Source organism: Oncorhynchus keta, chromosome 7 (assembly GCF_023373465.1).
Source record: "Oncorhynchus keta strain PuntledgeMale-10-30-2019 chromosome 7, Oket_V2, whole genome shotgun sequence".
Lineage (NCBI taxonomy): Eukaryota > Metazoa > Chordata > Actinopteri > Salmoniformes > Salmonidae > Oncorhynchus > Oncorhynchus keta.
In genome coordinates this window covers 25,731,679-25,756,840 of record NC_068427.1, presented here as the reverse complement: position 1 = coordinate 25,756,840, position 25,162 = coordinate 25,731,679, and the positions used below count along the sequence as shown (strand labels likewise).

General features: G+C 44.8%; 2 protein-coding genes across 3 annotated transcripts; one reads left to right on the top strand and one right to left on the bottom strand.

Annotated features, from left to right (window-relative positions):
* Positions 1-117: 117 nt before the first annotated feature.
* LOC118386217 (ribulose-phosphate 3-epimerase-like) lies at positions 118-20,293 on the bottom strand. 2 transcript variants are annotated; one of them, XM_035773766.2, is made up of 7 exons: positions 20,024-20,293; positions 19,585-19,662; positions 19,265-19,398; positions 18,745-18,879; positions 17,097-17,180; positions 16,959-16,989; positions 118-881 (listed from the first exon to the last, which is right to left on the bottom strand). In XM_035773766.2, the coding sequence occupies exons 3-7, from the start codon at positions 19,394-19,396 to the stop codon at positions 871-873; spliced, it is 393 nt and encodes a 130-aa protein (XP_035629659.1). In that variant the 5' UTR covers positions 19,397-19,398; positions 19,585-19,662; positions 20,024-20,293; the 3' UTR covers positions 118-870. The 2 variants fall into 2 exon arrangements, with proteins under 2 accessions (XP_035629659.1, XP_035629658.1); XM_035773765.1 differs by lacking the exon at positions 118-881 and adding an exon at positions 16,181-16,327.
* Positions 20,294-20,945: 652 nt separating this feature from the next.
* LOC127931023 (uncharacterized) lies at positions 20,946-24,596 on the top strand. Its single transcript, XM_052521788.1, has 3 exons — positions 20,946-20,957; positions 22,992-24,335; positions 24,471-24,596. The coding sequence occupies exons 1-3, from the start codon at positions 20,946-20,948 to the stop codon at positions 24,594-24,596; spliced, it is 1,482 nt and encodes a 493-aa protein (XP_052377748.1).
* The last annotated feature ends 566 nt before the right edge of the window (positions 24,597-25,162 follow it).

Genomic DNA, 25,162 nt, shown 5'->3' with positions numbered 1-25,162 from the left:
TATTTCCTTCTATGAACCTCCGGACATAGGCGCCTGAGCAATGGAGCAAACGGAACAGCTGTACCCCCACTTTCAAAATAGGGGTACAAACTTGTTTTTGCACCCCCACTTTTTTAAAACCAGAAAATGATCATGAATCATTGTTTAATTTGTCCTTTTCAATGATTAGCAATGTTAAGCTAGTTTGTATTAAAACCCACCCATTTTACATTTTAATGAACAGATTGCATTTTTCACCACCTCCCCCTGTCACCTCAAGATGAATGGTTTTGACCACAAGTTTTGCTTTGCTCCGGTGAGCCACTGTGTTGGTTCAGTGCAGTTAGAAAACATTAGTTGCACTACTGGTGTTTGAAATAAAAAAGGCACCTATTCAAAAGGTGTGATTTTAAGAACCAAAACACAATTATGTAATCAGTGCTTTTCTTTGTTTCTATTCATCAACTTTGGTGATTTTAGCCTTTTTATATGAAGTAGCCTTTTGGATAGAAATGGTTGGAGACCCCTGCCCTAGCTGTTCAAATATGACCCATATTACCAGAGCTACATTGTATTCTTTTTATTGCAGATTCAGGGCTGCAATGTATGGATATATATATATATATTATACACACACACACACACACACACACACACACACACACACACACACACTCTCTCTGAACGAAAAGATAAATGCAACAATGTCTAAGATTTCGCTGAGTTACAGTTCATATAAGGAACTTTATTTAAAAGTCATTAGGCCCTAATCTATGGATTTCACAAGACTTGGCACCGGCTCACCCATTTGGGAGCCAGGCCCAGCCGGTCAGAATGAGTTTCTCCCCACATAAGGGGCCCGCAGGTGAAGGAGGTCCTGTGCAGTCATGGTTACACGTGGTCTGCGGTAGAGAAATTAACATTAAATTCTGGCAACAGTTCTGGTGGACATTCCTGCATTTGGCATTCCAGTTGCACGCTCCCTCAAAACGTGAGACATCTGTGGCATTGTGTTGTGACAAAACTGCGCATTTTAGAGTGGCCTTTTGTCTACAGCACAAGGTGCAATGATCATGTTGTTTGAACCACTTTGATATGCCACACCTGTCCGGTAGATTCATTATCTTGACCAAAAGATAAATGCTAACTAACAGGGATTTAAACACATCATTTGACAGAAATAAGCTTTTTGAGCATATGAACATTTCTGGGATCTTTTATTTCAGCTCATGAAAAATGGGACCAGCGCATTGAAATTTATGATAACGACAAATTAACCCTTTACAAACATGCTCATATACTGGTTGAAAATGTCACATTTGGACAAGTGGCTAAATTGAAATGCAGTGGCTGCACAGTAACATGCTATACATGACGTCAGAGTTCAAGGTCGCTGCTTCACAGCTCTCTATTAGCGGTTGACCGATTAATTAGGGCCGATTTCCAGTTTTCATAACAATCGGAAATCGGTATTTTTGGGCACCGATTTGACAATTATTTTAATTTTTTACCTTTTTATTTAACTAGACAAGTCAGTTAAGAACACATTCTTATTTTCAATGTCGTTCAGGGGCAGAACGACAGATTTTCACCTAGTCAGCTTGGGGGATCCAATCTTGCAACCTTACAGTTAACTAGTCCAACGCAATAACGACCTGCCTCTCTCTCTCGTTGCACTCCACAAGGAGACTGACTGCCTGTTATGTGAATGCAGTAAGCCAAGGTAAGTTGCAAGCTAGCATTAAACGTATCTTATAAAAAACAATCAATCAATCACTAGTTAACTACACATGGTTGATGATATTACTAGATATTATCTAGCATGTCCTGCGTTGCATATAATCTGACTGAGCATACAAGTATCTGACTGAGCGGTGGTAGGCAGAAGCAGGCGTGTAAACATTCATTCAAACAGCACTTTCGCGCATTTTGCCAGCAGCTCTTCGTTGTGCGTCAAGCATTGCGCCGTTTATGACTTCAAGCCTATCAACTCCCTAGATGAGGCTGGTGTAACTGATGTAAATGGCTAGCTAGTTAGCACGCGCTAATAGTGTTTCAAACTTAACTCGCTCTGAGCCTTGGGGTGGTTGTTCCCCTTGCTCTGCATGGGTAAAGCTGCTTCAATGGTGACTGTTGTCGTTGTGTTGCTGGTTCGAGCCCAGGGAGGAGTGAGGAGAGGGACTGAAGCTATACTGTTACACTGGCAATACTAAAGTGCCTATAAGAACATCCAATTGTCAAAGGTTAATGAAATACAAATGGTATAGAGGGAAATAGTCCTATAATTCCTATAACTACAACCTAAAACTTCTTACCTGGGAATATTGAAGACTCATGTTAAAAGGAACCACCAGATTTCATATGTTCTGGGCAAGAAACTGAAACGCTTTCTTACATGGCACATATTGCACTTTTACTTTCTTCTCTAACACTTTGTTTTTGCATTATTTACTTGAGGGTAAATTGATTTTATTGATGTATTATTTTTAGTAAAATGTGTTCATTCAGTATTGTTCTAATTGTCATTATTACAAATATATGTTTTTTAAATCGTCCGATTTAATCGGTATCTGCTTTTTTGGTCCTCCAATAATCGGCATCAGCGTTGAAAAATCATAATCGGTCACCCACTACTCTGTATGGGTTTTGACTGATAGCTGTTCTGAACTCTAGCCCCGCCCACGACAAGTTGCCACCATCTCCCCATTAATTGGCAACTTTTGCAAATGTTTTGTTGTCCGAGTGAAGGAAATGCTGTAAATTAAGAGGACTCAATGTATTTGGAAAGATGAGACGTTGAGGATTATAATAAAATACCACTAAGGTTAATAAAGCAAACCAAACACCAGTGAGTCCAAATGTGCATGAATGAATGATTAAATTCATTATTTGTGTCAAATCGCCAGTTGGCAACCCATCACGTACGGGACTAATTGACACAAAGACTCAGAGGGATAATTGTGTTAATTCTTCCGGTGTTCTGTGCAGTGCGCACCACAAAGGCTGCACTTTACATTCCCATATCATAAACCTTGTAATATACGGTGTCCATGATCACTGGTTGATGTAGTTACAAGATGACATGGCATTATACCCAGGGATATCCTGAACAGAATGAGCCTGTGTTTGTTGTATTGTAAAGGAAATTTGCCATGGAACACGCATCTGAACGCACTCATGACTAGGGCTGTGGCGGTCACACAAGTAATTCAGCCGGTGACTGTCAAGCAAATAACTGTCGGTCTCACGGAAATTGACCGTTAATTAACACATTTAGCATCTCCTGGCTTCCACACGGCCTACAAGCCACTGATGCAAACCTTTGGAACATTTGAAGTCCGAAGTTTACATACACTTAGGTTGGAGTCATTAAAACTCGTTTTTCAACCACTCCAAATCTTGTTAACAAACTATAGTTTTGGCAAGTTGGTTAGGACATCTACTTTGTGCATGACACAAGTCATTTATCCAACAATTGTTTACAGACAGATTACTTCACTTATAATTCACAGTATCACAATTCCAGCGGGTCAGACGTTTGGGGCGGCAGGGTAACCTAGTGGTTAGAGCGTTGGACTAGTAACCAAAAGGTTGCAAGTTCAAATCCCCGAGCTGACAAGGTACAATTCTGTTGTTCTGCCCCTGATCAAGGCAGTTAACCCACTGTTCCTAGGCCGTCATTGAAAATAAGAATTTGTTCTTAACTGACTTGCCTAGTAAAATAAATAAAAATATAGGCTAAGCGCAGGCTTCAAACAGTGTAATGTGAATTGTCAATGATCATGGCCCTACGGATCCTCAAAGGCCAATTATGCAATCGATATGGTTAATATGTCATGAAATTCATTATATGTTCACATGAAGATAATTGAAAGGGTGAAATGAGAAACGTCATTGTTTGCTAACTGATCGACTTTGATACAAAAATAATGGGGATTATAGATTGAATAACCATTGTTTGTATTCTTTCATGATTTATGATAAATAGTTACGAGCCTAAATGACTCACGGATGATTACTATTGACTTCTTAATGAACTGGATTGTTGACTTCCCTAATTATGTTAATCATGAATGATTGTTATTTGATCAGATACATGTTATTTGTTTCCTTTGTGATGCAGCACAGACTACTCGGTAAATATACCACTTTATGTTTAAAGGAATTCCTGCCTCAGTCTCATCCATTCGTCTGTCACCTGACACATGACCACCTGTTCACCTTCACTGTCAGTCATCCTACCTGTCCAGCTACCCACACTGATTCCACTAATCTTACATTGACTGTGACTTGAAACATTCCAGAAAATGATGTCATGGCTTTAGAAGCTTCTGATTGGCTAATTGACATAATTCGAGTCAATTGGAGGTGTACCTGTGGATGTATTTCAAAGCCTACCTTCAAACTCATTGCCTCTGCTTGACATCATGGGAGAAATAAACCAAGACCTAAAAAATGTTTTGTAGACCTCCACAAGTCTGGTTTATCCTTGGGAGAAATTTCCAAATGCCTGAAGGTACCACGTTCATCTGTACAAACATTAGTACGCAAGTATAAACACCATGGGACCATGCAGCTGTCATACCGCTCAGGAAGGAGACGCATTCTGTCTCCTAGAGATGAACGTACTTTGGTGTGAAAAGTGCAAATCAATCCCAGAACAGCAAAGGACCATGTGAAGATGCTGGAGGACACAGGTACAAAAATATCGATATCCACAGTAAAACTAGTCCTATATCAATATAACCTGAAAGGCTGCTCAGCAAGGAAGAAGCCACTGGTCCAAAACCACCATTTAAAAAATCCAGACTACGGTTTGCAACTGCACATGAGGACAAAGATCATACTTTTTGGAGAAATGTCCTCTGGTCTGATGAAACAAAAATAGAACTGTTTTACCATGATGACCATTGTTATGTTTGGAGGAAAAAGGGGGACGCTTGCAAGCCCGAAGAACACCATCCCAACCATGAAGCACGGGGGTGGCAGCATCATGTGGGGGTGCTTTGCTGCAGGAATGACTGGTGCACTTCACAAAATAGATGGCACCATGAGGCAGGACAATTATGTGGATATATTGAAGCAACATCTCAAGACATCAGTCAGGAAGTTAAAGCTTGGTCGCATATGGGTCTTCCAATTGGACATTGACCCCAAGCATACTTCCAAAGGTGTGGCAAAATGGATTAAGGACAAAGTCAAGGTATTGGAGTGGCCATCACAAAGCCCTGACCTCAATCCTATAGAAAATTTGTGGGCAGAACTGAAAAAGTATGTGCGTGCAAGGAGGCCTACAAACTTGACTCAGTTACACCAGCTCTGTCAGGAGGAAATTGCCAAAATTCACCCAACATATTGTGGGAAGCTTATGGAAGGCTACCCGAATTCGGGTTGGAGCGAGCGGTCGCATCGCACTTCGCTCCGCAGGTTGTATAACTTTTTCATTACATTTCATTATAGTACAACGCTTGATTTGTCTAATCTTAGCAATTTCTTCTTAGCTAGCTACATAGCCGTCCTTGTATCAGAGATAATTGCATAATTATCGTATTTCGTCGCCCTAACGTAGCCTTCACTGCTATTCGCCCAGGAGCTAGCAAACGCTAGCTAACGCCCACAGATTAGCATCACTGTAGTGCTATTCACTCAACTGAACGACTTGATTAGTTTAGTGTTAGCTAGCTACATAGCTGTCTTTGTTTCCAAGATAATTGTGTAGTTTAGAGTGTGTAGTCTTGGAGTGATTATCTTAATTCACTGAGGTTCGCTAGCCAGCTATTTGTCGTCCTTAACGTAGGAGACTCTGCTAGCTAGCCAACAGCTAACCAACGTCACCACACACACGTCTACTGAATCGAATTCAACAACCCGGTCGCAGTCACAGGTAGTATCACATTTTCATTTCATTTCATTACAGTACAACGGTTTGATTTGTTTGATCGTAGCTAGCTACATAGCTAGCTACATAGCCGTCTTTGTTTCAAAGATAATTGTGTAGTCTAGAGCGATTTCCTAGGTTAGCTAGCCAGCTATTGTCGTTCTTTTAACGCAACGTAACGTAAACAACACTGCTAGCTAGCCAGCTAGCCCCCGAATAGTAGCACTGTAGAAACTATTACACTCAACGGAACGACTTGATTAGTGTAGTGTCAACAACGCAGCTACTGCCAGCTAGCCTACTTTAGCAGTACTGTATCATTTTAATCATTTTAGTCAATAAGATTCTTGCTACGTAAGCTTAACTTTCTGAACATTCGAGACGTGTAGTCCACTTGTCATTCCAATCTCCTTGCATTAGCGTAGCCTCTTCTGTAGCCTGTCAACTATGTGTCTGTCTATCCCTGTTCTCTCCTCTCTGCACAGACCATACAAACGCTCCCACACCGCGTGGCCGCGGCCACCCTAATCTGGTGGTCCCAGCGCGTACGACCCACGTGGAGTTCCAGGTCTCCGGTAGCCTCTGGAACTGCCGATCTGCGGCCAACAAGGCAGAGTTCATCTCAGCCTATGCCTCCCTCCAGTCCTCGACTTCTTGGCACTGACGGAAACATGGATCACCACAGATAACACTGCTACTCCTACTGCTCTCTCCTCGTCCGCCCACGTGTTCTCGCACACCCCGAGAGCTTCTGGTCAGCGGGGTGGTGGCACCGGGATCCTCATCTCTCCCAAGTGGTCTTTCTCTCTTTCTCCCCTTACCCATCTGTCTATCGCCTCCTTTGAATTCCATGCTGTCACAGTTACCAGCCCTTTCAAGCTTAACATCCTTATCATTTATCGCCCTCCAGGTTCCCTTGGAGAGTTCATCAATGAGCTTGATGCCTTGATAAGCTCCTTTCCTGAGGACGGCTCACCTCTCACAGTTCTGGGCGACTTTAACCTCCCCACGTCTACCTTTGACTCATTCCTCTCTGCCTCCTTCTTTCCACTCCTCTCCTCTTTTGACCTCACCCTCTCACCTTCCCCCTACTCACAAGGCAGGCAATACGCTTGACCTCATCTTTACTAGATGCTGTTCTTCCACTAACCTCATTGCAACTCCCCTCCAAGTCTCCGACCACTACCTTGTATCCTTTTCCCTCTCGCTCTCATCCAACACTTCCCACACTGCCCCTACTCGGATGGTATCGCGCCGTCCCAACCTTCGCTCTCTCTCCCCCGCTACTCTCTCCTCTTCCATCCTATCATCTCTTCCCTCTGCTCAAACTTTCTCCAACCTATCTCCTGATTCTGCCTCCTCAACCCTCCTCTCCTCCCTTTCTGCATCCTTTGACTCTCTATGTCCCCTATCCTCCAGGCCGGCTCGGTCCTCCCCTCCCGCTCCGTGGCTCGACGACTCATTGCGAGCTCACAGAACAGGGCTCCGGGCAGCCGAGCAGAAATGGAGGAAAACTCGCCTCCCTGCGGACCTGGCATCCTTTCACTCCCTCCTCTCTACATTTTCCTCCTCTGTCTCTGCTGCTAAAGCCACTTTCTACCATTCTAAATTCCAAGCATCTGCCTCTAACCCTAGGAAGCTCTTTGCCACCTTCTCCTCCCTCCTGAATCCCCCCTCCTCCCTCTCTGCAGATGACTTCGTCAACCATTTTGAAAAGAAGGTCGACGACATCCGATCCTCGTTTGCTAAGTCAAACGACACCGCTGGTTCTGCTCACACTGCCCTACCCTATGCTCTGACCTCTTTCTCCAGATGAAATCTCGCGTCTTGTGACGGCCGGCCGCCCAACAACCTGCCCGCTTGACCCTATCCCCTCCTCTCTTCTCCAGACCATTTCCGGAGACCTTCTCCCTTACCTCACCTCGCTCATCAACTCATCCCTGACCGCTGGCTACGTCCCTTCCGTCTTCAAGAGAGCGAGAGTTGTACCCCTTCTGAAAAAACCTACACTCGATCCCTCCGATGTCAACAACTACAGACCAGTATCCCTTCTCTCTTTTCTCTCCAAAACTCTTGAGCGTGCCGTCCTTGGCCAGCTCTACCGCTATCTCTCTCAGAATGACCTTCTTGATCCAAATCAGTCAGGTTTCAAGACTAGTCATTCAACTGAGACTGCTCTTCTCTGTATCACGGAGGCGCTCCGCACTGCTAAAGCTAACTCTCTCTCCTCTGCTCTCATCCTTCTAGACCTATCGGCTGCCTTCGATACTGTGAACCATCAGATCCTCCTCTCCACCCTCTCCGAGTTGGGCATCTCCGGCGCGGCCCACGCTTGGATTGCGTCCTACCTGACAGGTCGCTCCTACCAGGTGGCGTGGCGAGAATCTGTCTCCTCACCACGCGCTCTCACCACTGGTGTCCCCCAGGGCTCTGTTCTAGGCCCTCTCTTATTCTCGCTATACACCAAGTCACTTGGCTCTGTCATAACCTCACATGGTCTCTCCTATCATTGCTATGCAGACGACACACAATTAATCTTCTCCTTTCCCCTTCTGATGACCAGGTGGCGAATCGCATCTCTGCATGTCTGGCAGACATATCAGTGTGGATGACGGATCACCACCTCAAGCTGAACCTCAGCAAGACGGAGCTCCTCTTCCTCCCGGGGAAGGACTGCCCGTTCCATGATCTCGCCATCACGGTTGACAACTCCATTGTGTCCTCCTCCCAGAGCGCTAAGAACCTTGGCGTGATCCTGGACAACACCCTGTCGTTCTCAACTAACATCAAGGCGGTGTCCCGTTCCTGTAGGTTCATGCTCTACAACATCCGCAGAGTACGACCCTGCCTCACACAGGAAGCGGCGCAGGTCCTAATCCAGGCACTTGTCATCTCCCGTCTTGATTACTGCAACTCGCTGTTGGCTGGGCTCCCTGCCTGTGCCATTAAACCCCTACAACTCATCCAGAACGCCGCAGCCCGTCTGGTGTTCAACCTTCCCAAGTTCTCTCACGTCACCCCGCTCCTCCGCTCTCTCCACTGGCTTCCAGTTGAAGCTCGCATCCGCTACAAGACCATGGTGCTTGCCTACGGAGCTGTGCGGGGAACGGCACCTCAGTACCTCCAGGCTCTGATCAGGCCCTACACCCAAACAAGGTCACTGCGTTCATCCACCTCTGGCCTGCTCGCCTCCCTACCACTGAGGAAGTACAGTTCCCGCTCAGCCCAGTCAAAACTGTTCGCTGCTCTGGCCCCCAATGGTGGAACAAACTCCCTCACGACGCCAGGACAGCGGAGTCAATCACCACCTTCCGGAGACACCTGAAACCCCACCTCGTCAAGGAATACCTAGGATAGGGTAAGTAATCCTTCTCACCCCCCTAAAAGATTTAGATGCACTATTGTAAAGTGGCTGTTCCACTGGATGTCATAAGGTGTATGCACCAATTTGTAAGTCGCTCTGGATAAGAGCGTCTGCTAAATGACTTAAATGTAAATGTAATGTAAATGTTTGACCCAAGTTAAACAATTTAAAGTCAATGCTACCAAATACTAATTGAGTGTATGTAAACGTCTGACCCACTTGGAATGTGATGAAAGAAATAAACCTCTCTCTACTATTATTCTGACATTTCACATTCTTAAAATAAAGTGGTGATCCTAACTGACCTAAAACAGGGAATTTTTACTAGGATTAAATGTCAGGAATAGTGAAAAACAGTTTAAATGTATGTAAACCTCCGACTTCAACTGTACATTATTTAAAGTCTAGTAAATCCATGTAATATAGTCTACACCTTCACAAGAAATCTTTTTTTTTTAAAGACCGGTCTAAAGAAACAAAACATTAAATTTAGAAAATGTTCTATTCTATTTCAGAAGAACAGAATAACATACTCTGAGTTGTTCTTGTGTTTTAGGTCCTGATCTGGCTATGCCAAATGGCTGTGGGCTACACTAGTTCATGTAGCAGACAAGATTTGCTTAGAATTACGTAGCATTATTATATAGTATGAAGAATACAATTGAAAAAAACAGAATAAAATAGAAGATAAACATTGTGCTTAATATTAGGAAAGTTGAGAGAAATATAGTTGGCCTAGCCTATAGAAAGCCGATGGGATATTTTTAATAGGTCATCACTCTTTTCTCATGCAATTGCATAACCTATACAAAATGTTGAGCAACATGTGCTCTCATTAAATGTTTGATGAGAGTACCAGGCAGTTAGCAAGTTCGGTAGGCTACTAATGACCAGCAGCAGCATCAGAGCTTGGAGAAGCCTAATTACCATGACTAAACGGTCAAGTGGAATTTGACTGCCTTCATGACTCGTGACCACAGGTGTGGCAGTAATATGGTCAACAGCCCTACTCATGACTCCCTTCTATATGAACAAATTACCATCTGCTTCTCTGAATTGCGTTGTGAAAGCCTAACACCACAAAGATCATATTTTATCATTTAGCTTGTCATGTTGGCAATAGAACAAGCTTTCAAATAATGCCCACCTGAACCAGATTGCGATTTATAATGGACCGTTTGATTGCGTAAACAACAGTAATTGTGTGATGGCGGTTATGCAAGGCTATGTTCAAAACAACAAATGTGCTTGCTCTAGTTCCTCCACGGCACAGCTAGGAGAGCTCAAAAAGCAGCTTATAGTTGAACTCTTCTTAAGAGTCAAAAGTGCATTGAAAATATTTAGAGACTGTGCACACTTTGGAGAGGTGTGGCCACTTGAGCCGTGTTGACATTGGCCGTTTGAAGTCTCAAATCCTATTTATTTGCATATCCGATTTGAATCTGTTCTTTTTCCTGCAGTCTGAACTGCTAAAAAGCACATGGAATTCAAGCCACATTTCAAATCCCCTTCGTAGGTGGTTTGAAGTCCAATACAAATATGATTCTTGGCCACGGTCAAATCTGCTTAATTTGCCCAAAAGTGTTTTTTGACTTATTTGGCAAATCTTGTTGCTTGCTACCCTGTTTACAGTTTGACAAGAACATGTGTATTTGTGAATGCTAAACAGCTACCTAGCTAGCTAGTTGAGCACTGTGGCTAGCCAAAAAGGATCTGTTTTGAAAGTTCGATCATCTTATCCTTTTGAGGATTTAAAAAAGTGTTCTAACACTATGATTTTGAACATTCAAAGCAACTGGGAAACATCCATGGCAGGCATTGTCACCATAGCTTGCTACATAACTTCTGAGTGATAGGAAGCACGAGCAACACCAATCAACCTACACCACTGCAAACACATCCATCGTTACTATGACAACTAGCATAGCATTGTCAGCAAGTGACTGCTGTCTGAACACACACACAACTGATTTGGTCACTTGTAACTTGCTGTTTGGCCGGTCAGTAGTACAAAACAAAACTAATTTAACATTAAGGTCTGCAGCGTGAACAAGGCTTTGGAGATACCAGTATGACCTCACTCATACCCCTGTCATTTTGTCTTATGTTGCACCTATCCCTAATTGTTCCAAGAATGTTCTTATGTAACAATGTGTCGTGTATTTTCAGAGTTTGTTAAATGCGGCGTAAAGTACAGTACATAAAATCACCAGTGTAATATTTGGATTCCATCTTGTATCAGGCGTTGTCCTCACCTTTAGTCTAACAATTTTCCCATAATCTCCAAACTGTTCCCTTTAATTGCTACCATTGTGATGCATATGCTTTCCATATTACTTCAGCAAGATAAAAAGTCAACAATTTAGCCCAGGTTATTTGTGAGGGCTTCAGACCTGTCAATCGATACCTAAGGAAAATAGGCGTTCTGTTCATAAATATGGATTCCCCCTTAAGAAACAGTATAATTCCCCCTGCCAAGCTTTTACACCCCCACTTTCAGACAGTCAGTCAACCATGCCCCCAGACAGACTATTTCTTTAATACAAAGGAATTATTCTCTTCAGGTTACTACATGTTCCTTCCATTGCTCTGTAGTGAAGGTTAATAGCCATGATGCAGGGGCACTGAGTGATTGTAGGATGTTGCCCTTGTGACAATGTGAGTCCATTTCTGCCTTTCCACCCATATTGCCAGGGGCATCAAAATAGCATCATGTGTGTGTCAGCCTGTCACAGGGATAAATGGTGCTCACAGGTCTCCCTTTGATTAACCAGCCTCTTTCTGACGGCCTCAGCAAATAACATCACACCATTCATAACTCATCCTGACACACACAGTATGCCGACTGTTGCTCAGACTACTCCATTAACAAAACCTTAACATTCCAAACACACTCAAAGTTTCCCATTTCCCCACACACACCATGACCAGTGAGGGTCAGACCAAATCCAAATCCCCATAACCACAGTTATCCAAAAATCCAAAAGACCATAACTCACAGTGACAGAGGAAAAATGGCATTTAGTGCAGCAGAAATGATATTCCTGTGTGTCAACGTGATGCATGCACTATTAGTGGATCATAACGTTGGCTCAGTGGTACCCGGGTCCCCCTGTAGGGCTGGCTCTATGGGAAACTCTCTCCTATCTGTCACACAGCAACACTGATGGTGTGCCATTGATAGCGGCATCACTGATGACATTGTTGATGCTGTTGTCAAATGTGCTCTGTCACAACTCTGGAGGACAAATAAATAATGCTCATTAGAGGACATTTCTCTGTATTTCTCGCTCTCCCTCTGTTCTCTCTGACTCTCACTCACTCATTCCCTCAAACACATTCTCTCTCTTCCCTCCAAACACACACACTTAAGACATGGCAAGAAAATAATCAAATAGGCAAATACATTCTCACAGAGGACACAGACACCATAGGGCAATCATGGGCAGACAGCACTTAACGATCCAGAGCAGAGAAGCAGCAGGCAGCCTAGTAGATGACGATTCATGACCAGTGAGAGAGAGGAGAGAATACAGAAGGAGAGACAGGACATCTCCCTAGGTTACACTTCAGATAGGTAGGGGGCAGCATTCAGAACAGGCCCTGAAGCACTCATAACTATGATAAAATATGTACAAGAACGTTAACAGGAATCTACAGAAATGAATGTCCCATAGGCGACATCCGGTATTAGTGGAGTCATCATAATGTGACTGTTGATCATGCCTGGAGCTTTTGTGTTTAACAGCCACAGTGCCTGAGGTTGTATTGCCTTTACATAAGACATGGTGAGATATTCTACTCCGTTGTCAGATTGCATTGCACAGCGTTCTGTTACATGTCTACTCTTCTAATGCACTGTTCTGATTCTGTTCTACTTGTGCGTGTGACATGTGTGTGAGAGAGTTTCCACAGTAAGTGCTCTGACCCATGTCCTAATAGACTGTACAGGTTGTGTGGGCTGAGGCTTGGAGACGGAGGTAAATCTATTGATTTATCCACTGTATCAGCTGGTCTCCTGAGTGTAGCTCTGTGTAAACGCTCTCTGCCAGGAGGCTGGGGATCAATAGCTGTATACAAATAAAGTCCATTGAACAAAGACTATTTCCTGTGAAGAGCAGCGAGTGACGTGGCCGGCGTCAGGGCAAACAAACTAAACACCCACACTCTTCCTGATGTGAGCTCTTCTCTCACAGCTCTGCGCGTGGCGAAAACAATAATGCTGCGATCTCATCCATTATGAATTAGAAAACATGAACACACACACACTCTCGCAAAGATAGGAGTAAGTCTTGGCCCATATATAATAGATGATAACTAAAATCCTGTGTACTTGTGTTGGGTCTCTGCCTGTGATGGGGCCGTTACTAAGGCAGCTCCCCCGGGACAACACAGTGCACTCGTTCTACACTGCCGTCCCTTTTATTGTCTATGAGAAAACCTCATGGCTCTGGGTGGAAGTTACCCTTTGACACGCACAGATCTAGGATAATCTTACCCTCCTATGAATCCTATCCTTACCTGTTGAGGGGGGTGAAACTGACCGATCAGTGCCGAGGGAGAACGTAATAATACTCCACATGTATGCCTTGAATAGCTCTGATTAACGTCTCACCAAGTCAAGGCCATTGCCAAAGCAGCTCCTTCAGCACCACCTCAGTTCCAGGACAGTGCTGAAATAATGGAATATGGTCCCTCACACAAATTGTGGGTTCATCATATCACTGCTACAGTGTGCCTACCCCGTAGGCCCTCTCCTAAAACAACTGAAAACAGAGGGGAACTATGGAGCAACCATGACAAACGGGCACCCCGTGTCACTGCGCCTCCCATCCTCTGTGAATCACAATCACTGCCACGGCCTTCCCTGAATCCCTGCACACTCCACTCCGCCCGGGGCAAAGCAAAGAGATTGTTTGTAATGTTATTCTAAGCAATTAAAGTTTATTTTTTTTATAAATCATTAATTAGACCAGTGTTTCCCAAACTCGGTTCTCTGGACCCCAAGGGGTACACATTTTGTTTTTTGCCCTAACACTACACAGCTGATTCAAATGATCAAAGCTTGATGACTCGTTGATTATTTGAATCCGCAGTGTAGTGCTACAGCAAAAATCTAAACGCACCCCTTGGGGACTCGAATTTGGGAAACCCTGAATAAGACAGCTAGCACACTCAATCAGAGAAGAGGACTTTATGCATTATGTAATGGCTGTGACAACAGTGAGCTAATCAGCCCTACGCTTCCTGTCTCCTGTGGGATCGTGGGTAATTATGAATGAGCTGGAACATGCAATGTGACGAGTGAGGTAAATATATAAATATATGTGCTGTGTAATGTGCTTTTAGTGCCGAGAACGACGGGGAGAGGAGGACTGGGAGAGCAAAGACATCGCTGCTTGCCACCAGAGAGAGAGAGTAGTAGAAAAGAAGAAAGCGAGAGGGAAGATGAAAAGGGAAGATGAAAGGGGGACATAATAAAGGAGAGCACGCCACACACCATGTTCTCTTACAGAAAGATTCATTATACAGTAGCCTGGCTTTGGACGGATGGATTTGAATAATCCATTCAATGTGACTGCATGATGAATGAGAAATGTTACATCTCAAGTCTACATATCAATACGTTTTGATTTACATGATCATGAAGATGAATAAATCTTATTCACATTGGAATTCAAAGCCTTGGATGTCACATTTATTCCCAATCCAAGCCCAGTAGATGGTGTTTCTGAGAAGAGCTGGCTTCTGGTTTATCTTCCAGTGGTAGTGTGTTCCAATTACTGATGTAGGCTCTGACTACTAAACCCTGCTCAGTAGGGGCCCTGGGGTTGTGTCCTCTGTGTACTGCTCTGTGCCAGCATTCTCACCAGAGACAGCAATCCAGCTACACTCAGTCAGCAGATCTCTGAAGACCGGCTCATAAACGCCACATGATGGCTGCCAGCATGAGTCATGTTTGGTGTGTCTGTGTGTTACTGGGGTTATAATTACCCTGAGTGTGTGTACACTGCAATAAAAGTTCTCCTGTAAGTGCCTGCGGACATAGTGACATATATACACTAGGCATTTCAACCTCACACACATGATACAGTGTGGAGGAGAGGACTTGAAAAGAAAGTTCCAACCAACGCTACCTAATCTTGCCCTTTCTCTTTCTCAGCAAGTCGCAGCATCTGGATACGGTTGCTCTGGCACCTCTGGAGCAAATTTCCCATCCCCTTGAGTAGCATTGGATATGTGCACAGTACAGTTGGCCTATGTGGAAGCATGTGTTGTTGTAAGTGGGCCTATGTGGAAGCATGTGTTGTTGTAAGTGGGCCTATGTGGAAGCATGTGTTGTTGTAAGTGGGCCTATGTGGAAGCATGTGTTGTTGTAAGTGGGCCTATGTGGAAGCATGTGTTGTTGTAAGTGGGCCTATGTGGAAGCATGTGTTGTTGTAAGTGGGCCTATTTGTTAGTGTGTTTGGTTAAAAAGGTCTGCCTCTGTCAAGAGTTTCCTCCTTGAATCTATGATTCCATTGTAGAATGGGGAATTTATAGAACGGGGAAGTTCTAGTGTGTCGACAGACTTCTGTTTTCATCTCTTAAAGATGATATGCTTCGTATCTAACAGAAATGTGCCGTGTGTCTTATACATACACGTAGAGAGTGAACAAGTATAACTCACAGCATCTCCCACAGATACGATGTCATGTCTTGGAATGATGGTGCAGTCTGAGACATGGCACATATCCAGCTGTAGAAAAACCTTGTCAATAGACAGAGCAGGAGACCCTCTTACATGTCCCTACATCCCAAATACACACACATCTCAATAGCGACCAGGGTATTAGGGTTTCCATAAACAGCTTTTCCAACAGATCTGTAGTCAGTCTCCTATGAACTTCTGTCTTGTGCGATATGTGACACAAACGGAAATACAGATTTCTGACATTAATACTGCAGGAGAATGCAAATTATCTTCCAGATATTTGTTGCATTTATTGAGAATGACCGGCTTGCAGCTAAAAGTATGTCATGTGTGAGTCTCATTGACAAGAGGTTTGTTCTGGCAGGCGTAGAGATATGAAATGTAGAGATGTCCCCTCAGACAAAATGGCCGCCTGAAATAGAAGGGCTTTGAACAATATTCAATAAACATTTATTTACTGGAGTAAATCTTGTCAAAGAGTTAAATGGTGTTAAATGGAAACATGGTTCCTATTAGTGCGAGGAGAGGTTGCTGTTGTTTTTTTTTATCTATCTGGTAATGTTACTATTAGTTTTGATTAAATAAATCCCTGTGCAGGTACTAACATTATATCCCATATTAAATTCAGATATAACTGCTAGATCACTAATACTCTCCTATGCCACATATGGTAGTCAGTCATAATTCAATATTATCAATAATATTCATGACTTATTATCAATAAGTAATTAGTCTAAACAAGACAGTACAGAAAACGGGGATATATAAAAAAAAAAGAATGACAGTCCAGGGTATACAAACCTATAGGGATGAATAGTTTGAGCAAGCTTGCCCTCTAGTGTCTGAGTAGTGAACTACTTTTCAAACCAACCGAGCAGAGCAAGAAGAGGCAAGGAATCCTCTGTATCATGTGACAAGGGAGATCGTAACAAGCATTTTAAAACAGGGCTGTGACAAAATACTAGCCTGCCCCCCCCCCCAAAATGTCTTCAAAAGTCTGTCTGTCTGTCTGTGATGACAGAGGGAGGGTCGTCACTGCTTACCACAGTCCGGCATGATCATGTCAGCATCCGCCTACCAGAGACACACAGAAGGAGAAACATACTCCGTCAACCCACATGGACTGACACAGGCAGAGACATCACAGGTAAACACTAGGGCCCAAGGAGGCATGTACTCACCTCCGCACACTTATGGATGGCAGAAGGACCCACTCCTCCGTCCACAATGTCCAGAGAGGGAAACTGACTCCTCAGCCAGCTCACCTGGCCACACACAGAAACAGACATGTTAATGACATGTCCCAAATATGCCACACACCGACGAACATGCTCAAGATTGATGAAAATAAATCCACTGGGGCTGATTATATTCACGTTTTCTTGCTGCAGCTTTCTGCGGAATATTTGACATATTTTTTACTTGACAATTGGGGCTATCCCTAAGTTCTGGAAGGTCTGCTAAGTTAAGATCTTTCTTAACTTCTAAATCTATTTTAAATGTGCATCAGTTGGGCTTCAGACCAGGCCATAGCACCATCTCAGCACCATCACTGGTATTAAATGTGCATCAGTTGGGCTTCAGACCAGGCCATAGCACCATCTCAGCACCATCACTGGTATTAAATGTGCATCAGTTGGGCTTCAGACCAGGCCATAGCACCATCTCAGCACCATCACTGGTATTAAATGTGCATCAGTTGGGCTTCAGACCAGGCCATAGCACCATCTCAGCACCATCACTGGTATTAAATGTGCATCAGTTGGGCTTCAGACCAGGCCATAGCACCATCTCAGCACCATCACTGGTATTAAATGTGGATCAGTTAAGCTTCAGACCAGGCCATAGCACCATCTCAGCACCATCACTGGTATTAAATGTGCATCAGTTGGGCTTCAGACCAGGCCATAGCACCATCTCAGCACCATCACTGGTATTAAATGTGGTAAATTGTTTGGATAGGAAGAAACACTGTGCAACTCTATTCATTGACACTCAACTACTCTTTACTAATTCCACGGTTGTCTGACATTGGCCTGGATCACTAGGCTTTTTTTAACTTGGTTTTACCTGACTCAGCTTTTTTGGAGCTGCAATCTGCCTTTGTTGCTTTGCAGAAAGCCTTTGTTGAACTGAAAATGAGTGCTTAATGCAGCTAAAAACCAAGTACATCGTTTTCCAATTCACTTAAAAATGTATCTGATGATTTATGCATATTGGATGATGCCCACATTAACCGTGTCCCCGTGTATAAATATCTTTGGCATCTGGATTGACAAAAATGTATTTTAAAAAGCATATGGATCAGTTAGTCAGGAAGTTGAGAATAAATAGATCATGCCTCTCCCTAAACAGAAGAAAGCAGATCATTCAGTCAACTTTCCTGCCAGTGCTAGACTACAGTGACACCATGTATACGACAGCAGCTGAAACTACAATGGAACCATTAGAGGCAGTTTACAACGGCGCACTTTGCTTTACTACGGGAGGCAGGTTTAGTACATATCATTGCATCCTATAAGTCTCATAGATCAATACTCTGCTCTATTTTTGTTTAGAAAGCCCACAACTTCAACCGTACCATACTTCCTTGTTAAACTACAGACTTCCAAGTGACCACAAGCAGATATTATTCTGAAATGTCTCATTCATACTCAGATGATACAATGTCCACTGATGACATTGTAACACACCTCTGCATTCAAGAGACCTTGTGTATAAGTAAGATTACAGATGAGGACAAATAAGCTTTTTCATGCTGCTTATCAGGGATGTGCTTTCTCTGGTGAGACACAAAGTTAAGCAAATTAACACACTAAAACATACGACCTTGGGCATCATGTCCTCCATGAACTTCTGGCCTCCAAAGCCAGGCTCTACAGTCATGACCAGAGCCATGTTGATCTGTCCAGCCCACGGTGCCAACTCCTCTACTGTAGTCCCAGGCTTTATGGCCAGGCCCACCTATAAGACACACACACACGTTGGTTTTACAATCCTTGTGTGGATCAAACAACTGATTCCCATCCAAAATACGATTTTCCCCTAGCCTAACCCTTAACAGATCCCTAACCCCAAACCCTAATTTTAAACCTAAATCTAAGACTACATTTTTTTTTTTTTAAAGCATTTTTCCTTGTGGGGAATTCTGGTCCCCACTATGATAGTAAAGACAAAAACCACACACACATGGGTGAAGAAGACACAAAGTAAAACTGGCAGAAGACACATAGTGGTGAACTTTCTCTGACTTGTGTGTGAATTACGCTTTACGTCCATTTTCTCTGACGATTCATTTCTCTCCCATATCTGGACCTCTCGTCTCCCTCTATAGTCAACACGGCCTCACTTTCATGCCGCTCTCTCTGATCTCCTTGATGAGGTTTCCAGCATTAGTGGTGGCCTCCGGGTGGAATGTGTACTGATTGGCTCCTGCCATGGGTTTCACCCACTGCTCTGACCCCGATACCATCACGTGCATATCTGGAAGAAAACACACACACACTTTTGAGATGGCTGCTATGTTAAGTTGAACAATCTATGATGCTATGTAGACCGAAATAGCATGGGGGCACCAGTGTCTGTGATAATAAGGACTCCTCAATGTTTTGTTGTCCTATTACAAGGCGATAGTGTAACCATATCAGAGTGAGCGGTTGTGTTACTCACCAAAAAGGGTCTGGCCCCACACAGTTCCTCAGGCACTCCACCATGGGATGACCGAACATGATGTTGGGTACAGAATGACTTCAGGGAAACAACATACAATCATTAGCCTCATGTGATTTATTCTAATCCAGTCACCTTGGTGGTGATGCAAGGCAATAAGATAAATTGAAATGCAAATCAGTGCTATATGAGTGCGGAATAAAACTTAAGCTGACAAAATATAAGTAGCTAAAGAAAAACTGAGGATGTTGTAAACAGAGTTGCAGAATGTTATGCAACCTGCACTGGCTTTGCTAAAATATGCATGCATTCAGTGTTACTGCTAGCTAAACTGCTTGACATGATTGCTAAAGAAACTGAGGCTATGCTAGCTAGCTAAATCAATGCACTCCCTAGCTAGCGTTGTAGCCTATGAATCATCTGATGTGACTTTGCTCACCGGTCCATAACGTCGAGGTGCAGGAAGTCAGCCCCGCACTCCGTCATTCGAACAGATTCAGTACCAATGCATGCTAGGTAGGTCACTGGGATGGACGGGCCAATTTTTTTGCGACGTATTACAAATATATATTTATTTTTTATTGAACTAGGCAATTGAACTAGTACCAGCATCTTTGCGCTGTAAGACATGTGGGTGCTATCTGCCCTGCTCTCACCTGGCTGTGCAAGAAAGCAGTTCATGGAGTACTCGAACGTGTTAGTTTGCTACTTCCGGGCTTAACGCTGTTTTCAAAATAAAAGTACAAAATGGTCGAACGTTGCTTTTCCAAAAGTTGCCACTGGATGGCGTACAACTCATACGGAAGTTACCTATCAAATCAGTGTTCACATATTTTTCCATGGTGAAAGATGAATTCATATTGCCCACAGAGCTCATATCGTTCCCTAGTTGGCTGTAAGACTTAGTAGATTTGACTGAAGTTGAAAGGTAGAGATGAGCTGTGTTGGTTGGCCCCATTCCCGAGAATGTGGGGGACCATCTCAGCAGTGTGTGCAAGAGCTGTCCTCTGAGAACAGGAGACAGAGCCAGACAAGACCAAGATCAATGGTCACATAAAGGACTGTGGGAGAGACCAATACCACCTCTATAGACTACTGCCTCTCTCTCTCTCTCTCTTTCACTCTCACACACACAAAGTTTTGAAGAGAGTTCATCCATAGTCCAATCTCCAAGTTATTATGATTTATAAGAATGTGAAAAATGTATCCTTAGTAGTTCCAGCAGTGTTTTCTGTGGCTCTGGCCCACTTCAGGCTCAGTCATATCCCACCGGGCACAGAGTCTATTCAAAGTCTATTCCAAGTTGGTTCAAAGCAACTTATTTAAATTAAGTGGAAATAACGTTTCAACCAGTGGGACACATGCCGATGAGAGTAAACACCAATCCGACATTTATGGGTTTGGGCTGCGGGTTGCGTTACCGCTGTAGAGTTGATGGTGGGCTGTGGTAGCATGGTATGCACCGGGGAACAAGAAAGGTAATATGTTATTTTCACATTGACTTGAGTTAGAGTAAGTGGTTGTCATGGTGAATGGGAGCCTTGAGTAAGAGCCTCTAAGAGAGCTGTAAAGCTTTAGGATATGACAGCCTCTCCGTTGACACACACACACACACACACACACACACACACACACACACACACACACACACACACACACACACACACACACACACACACACACACACACACACACACACACACACACACACACACACACACAGGCCCTGAGCAAGGTTGGGGCCAATATACATTTACACTGTGTTTGTTTTACATGTCTGTCTTTCCTCATGACTCCATCTAAACATCATTCTCTCAGACGCCCTCTTAAGAGCTTTAGAGGTGATGAAGTAGTGTCCTACTACAGGGGTACAGTGAAGACTATTTGTAAAGAGTCCAAGGTGGGTTGTATGGATACACATCTACCTGTCTGCTCTATATAATACAGGTTGTTTCTCTGAGGTTAAGAGGGTTAATATTCTTGACTTTCCATGAGGTGACATTATGAAATGGTGCTCTCGGCAGTTGTTTTTTTTTGTGAGAAGGCAGAGAAGATTCACAGTGAAATGCCCAGGTTAAAGGCTTTTTTTAAGGCGCTTTATTTACATGTATTTACAACAAAAGCATCGGGACAACGAATCGAGAAAGTAACATAACCTGTAGTTGTAACAGGGCGACATATGGTCACAACTTGGAGTCAAAATTGAGATACCATTGTGTAGTGGTTGTGTTTAGGATGTGAATGACCTATGCTCCCCAAAGAGCAAAAGGGTTTAACATTTTACTGCAGTGGGCTAAATCAGGGTCACGTAGAGTGATTTTTGGTATTCTTAAACAAATTTACTTTGAAACAAAAGGATACACCTCTCACACATGGTTATGGGCTTAAAAAAAGAAGACACCTTTACCATATAGAGTTGAAATGTATTCAATTTTGAGTTTGCATCCCAATATTACACTTTAGATAAATCACAGAAGACTGAAATATAACAAAACTGTTTGACATAGAAAGATGTTTTTTTTTACGTTTGAAAAATAATCATGTTTATTAATTATGAAATTATGAAAAATATGAATAATGTTCCATCCACTAAGTAATTTGACTGCAGGAAAGGGCTACGGGAGTAAGTGTGTGTTTACTGGGATGCCATATTAAGAATAGCAAAAGTTAAAATAACTCATTTATTTAGTTTAGAAGTCCTAACTGAATATCTGCAGTTTAAATAAAAACAGAGGGCAGGGCTAAGCACATAATTATCTCTGAACCTCAGGAACAATTTTGTATTTGGAGAAATAATGCTTTTCTCTCCCCCTTCCTCTCTGTTGAAAACTGTGTAACACTTGCTGGTAGTTCTGCGGATTTTCTTTCTTTCACATCTGTCCACCTGCTTTAGGGCTTCGTCCCTAACCTACTTTTGGATCTGGTCAAAAGTAGTGCACTAGGGAGTAGGGTGCCATTTGGGAAGCAATTTTAGGAATAATTATTCTATAATTTCAGACTTGGGATGTTTTTGTCAGCTAACACTCACTAGAGAGTTCCCTGGGTCAGTAAATCAGCACTTTACACTTTGTAATCTCTCTCTGTCTCTCTCACTCTCTCTCACTCTCTCTCTCAGAATAAGAAGAAGAAGCGAAGTGTTAGATGTGAGATAGCTCTAGCGATGGCCTTCATCAGACTTAATTTCACAGCACAGATGACACACCAGACACAGCCTCACAGCCTCAGCTTTACAGCCTGACAGCCCCAGCCAAAGACTCACAGCTCCAACCCCAGCCTCACATCCCCAGCCAAAGCCTCACATCCCCAGCCAAAGCCTCACATCCCCAGCCAAAGCCTCACAACCCCAGCCACAGCCTCACAGATCCAGCAACAGCCTCACAGCCCCATTCTCACAGGCTCAGCCCTAGCCACAGCCCCAGCCTCACAGCATCCCATCCCCAGCTAAAGACTCACAGCTCCAACCCCAGCCTCACATCCCCAGCCAAAGCCTCACATCCCCAGCCAAAGCCTCACATCCCCAGCCAAAGCCTCACATCCCCAGCCAAAGCCTCACATCCCCAGCCAAAGCCTCACCATCCCCAGCCAAAGCCTCACATCCCCCAGCCAAAGCCTCACATCCCCAGCCAAAGCCTCACACCCCAGCCAAAGCCTCACACCCCAGCCACAGCCTCACATCCCCAGCCAAAGCCTCACATCCCCAGCCAAAGCCTCACATCCCCAGCCAAAGCCTCACAACCCCAGCAACAGCCTCACAGCCCCATTCTCACAGGCTCAGCCCTAGCCACAGCCCCAGCCTCACAGCCTCCCATCCCCAGCCAAAGACTCACAGCTCCAGCCCCAGCCTTACATCCCCAGCCTCACAGCCCCATTCTCACAGACCCCAGCCTCACAGCCTCCCATCCCCAGCCAAAGACTCACAGCTCCAGCCCCAGCCTTACATCCCCAGCCTCACAGCCCCATTCTCACAGACCCCAGCCTCACAGCCCCAGCCTCACAGTCTCACAGCCCCAGTCTCACAGCCTCAGTCCCAGCCTCACAGTCTCACAGCCTCACAGCCCCAGACTCACAGACCCCAGCCTCACAGCCCCAGCCTCACAGACTCACAGCCCCAGCCTCACAGCCCCAGTCCCAGCCTCACAGCCCCAGACGCACATCCCCAGCCTCACAGCCCCAGGCTCACAGACACCAGCCTCACAGCCCCAGTCCCAGCCTCACAGCCCCAGACGCACATCCCCAGTCCCAGGCTCACAACCCTAGTCACAGCCGCAGCCCCAGACTCACAGTCCCAGCCTCACAGCCCCAGACTCACAGCTCCAGAATCACAGCTCCAGAATCACAGCCCCAGCCTCACAGCCCCAGTCCCAGACACACATTCCCAGCCTCACAGCCCCAGTCTCACAGACACCAGCCTCACAGCGTCAGTCCCAGCCTCACAGCCCCAGACTCACATCCCCAGTCCCAGGCTCACAACCCTAGTCACAGCCCCAGCCCCAGACTCACATCCACAGTCCCAGGCTCACAACCCTAGTCACAACCCCAGCCCCAGACTCACAGTCCCAGCCTCACAGCCCCAGACTCACAGCCCTAGCATCACAGCCCCAGCCCCAGAGTCACAGCCTCAGCCTCACAGCCCCAGCCCCAGACTCACAGCCTCACAGCCCCAGCCCCAGAGTCACAGCCCCAGCCTCACAGCCCCAGCCCCAGCCCCAGCCCCAGCCTCACAGCCCCAGCCTCACAGCCCCAACCCCAGAGTCACAGCCTCAGCCTCAGCCTCACAGCCCCAGCCCCAGAGTCACAGCCTCAGCCTCACAGCCCCAGCCCCAGACTCACAGCCCCAGCCCCAGAGTCACAGCCTCAGCCTCACAGCCCCAGCCCCAGACTCACAGCCCCAGCCCCAGCCTCACAGCCCCAGCCTCACAGCCCCAGCCTCACAGCCCCAGCCCCACAGCCCCAGCCCCAGCCTCACAGCCCCAGCCTCACAGCCCCAGTCCCTCAGAGGCCCAACAACATAGTCACAGTCTCAGATCCCCAGCCACAGTCTTACAGGTGTGTGTAACATATTACTGTTACTCATACGCCTCCACATTTCTTACTTTTACTGTAAACATATTTTACTACCTCATAAGCAGTACTGAAGCCCCATGTTAGTCAACATCAGGGGTACTGGTCACTGGTTGTCCTCATAAAAGTCCCTGTTTCATTAGTTTGTTTTCCCCAGGGAGAGGGCTGTGATATGTTTTCCTTCATTTCAGTTTCCACACTTCTATCCAGCCATGCTGCTCTCCTTCTCTGCCCCAAATGGGTTACAGTTAGGTTACTCTGCCAAGATATATCTCACTCTACCTACGATGTCATGGCATGGCATGCCCTAGCTGGTTCAAATCCAACCACAATGTGAGGAAACTCCCTGTCGGCTGCATGCATAGGGCAATGAAAAGTTCACTGTCATCAACAGAAGTAGGAGTCTAATCCATCTCATTCTTTTATTAGATTATTCTGGCTCTTTCACAGTATTGAGCTTTACAATTAAATCCAACCCCTTTAAGTCCACAATATTAAGCAATTTGACTTGTTGCTT

Coding starts and splice junctions, on each gene's coding strand:
- LOC118386217 (XM_035773765.1), bottom strand. CDS start 19,396: ATGCACGTGATGGTATCGGGGTCAGAGCAGTGGGTGAAACCCATGGCA. Junction 18,880..19,264: donor TCAGAGAGAGCGGCATGAAA/GTGAGGCCGTGT, acceptor TGTGTCTTATAG/GTGGGCCTGGCCATAAAGCC. Junction 16,990..17,096: donor CCATCCATAAGTGTGCGGAG/GTGAGTACATGC, acceptor TGTCTCTGGTAG/GCGGATGCTGACATGATCAT.
- LOC127931023 (XM_052521788.1), top strand. Junction 24,336..24,470: donor CTCACAGCCCCAACCCCAGA/GTCACAGCCTCA, acceptor CCAGACTCACAG/CCCCAGCCCCAGCCTCACAG.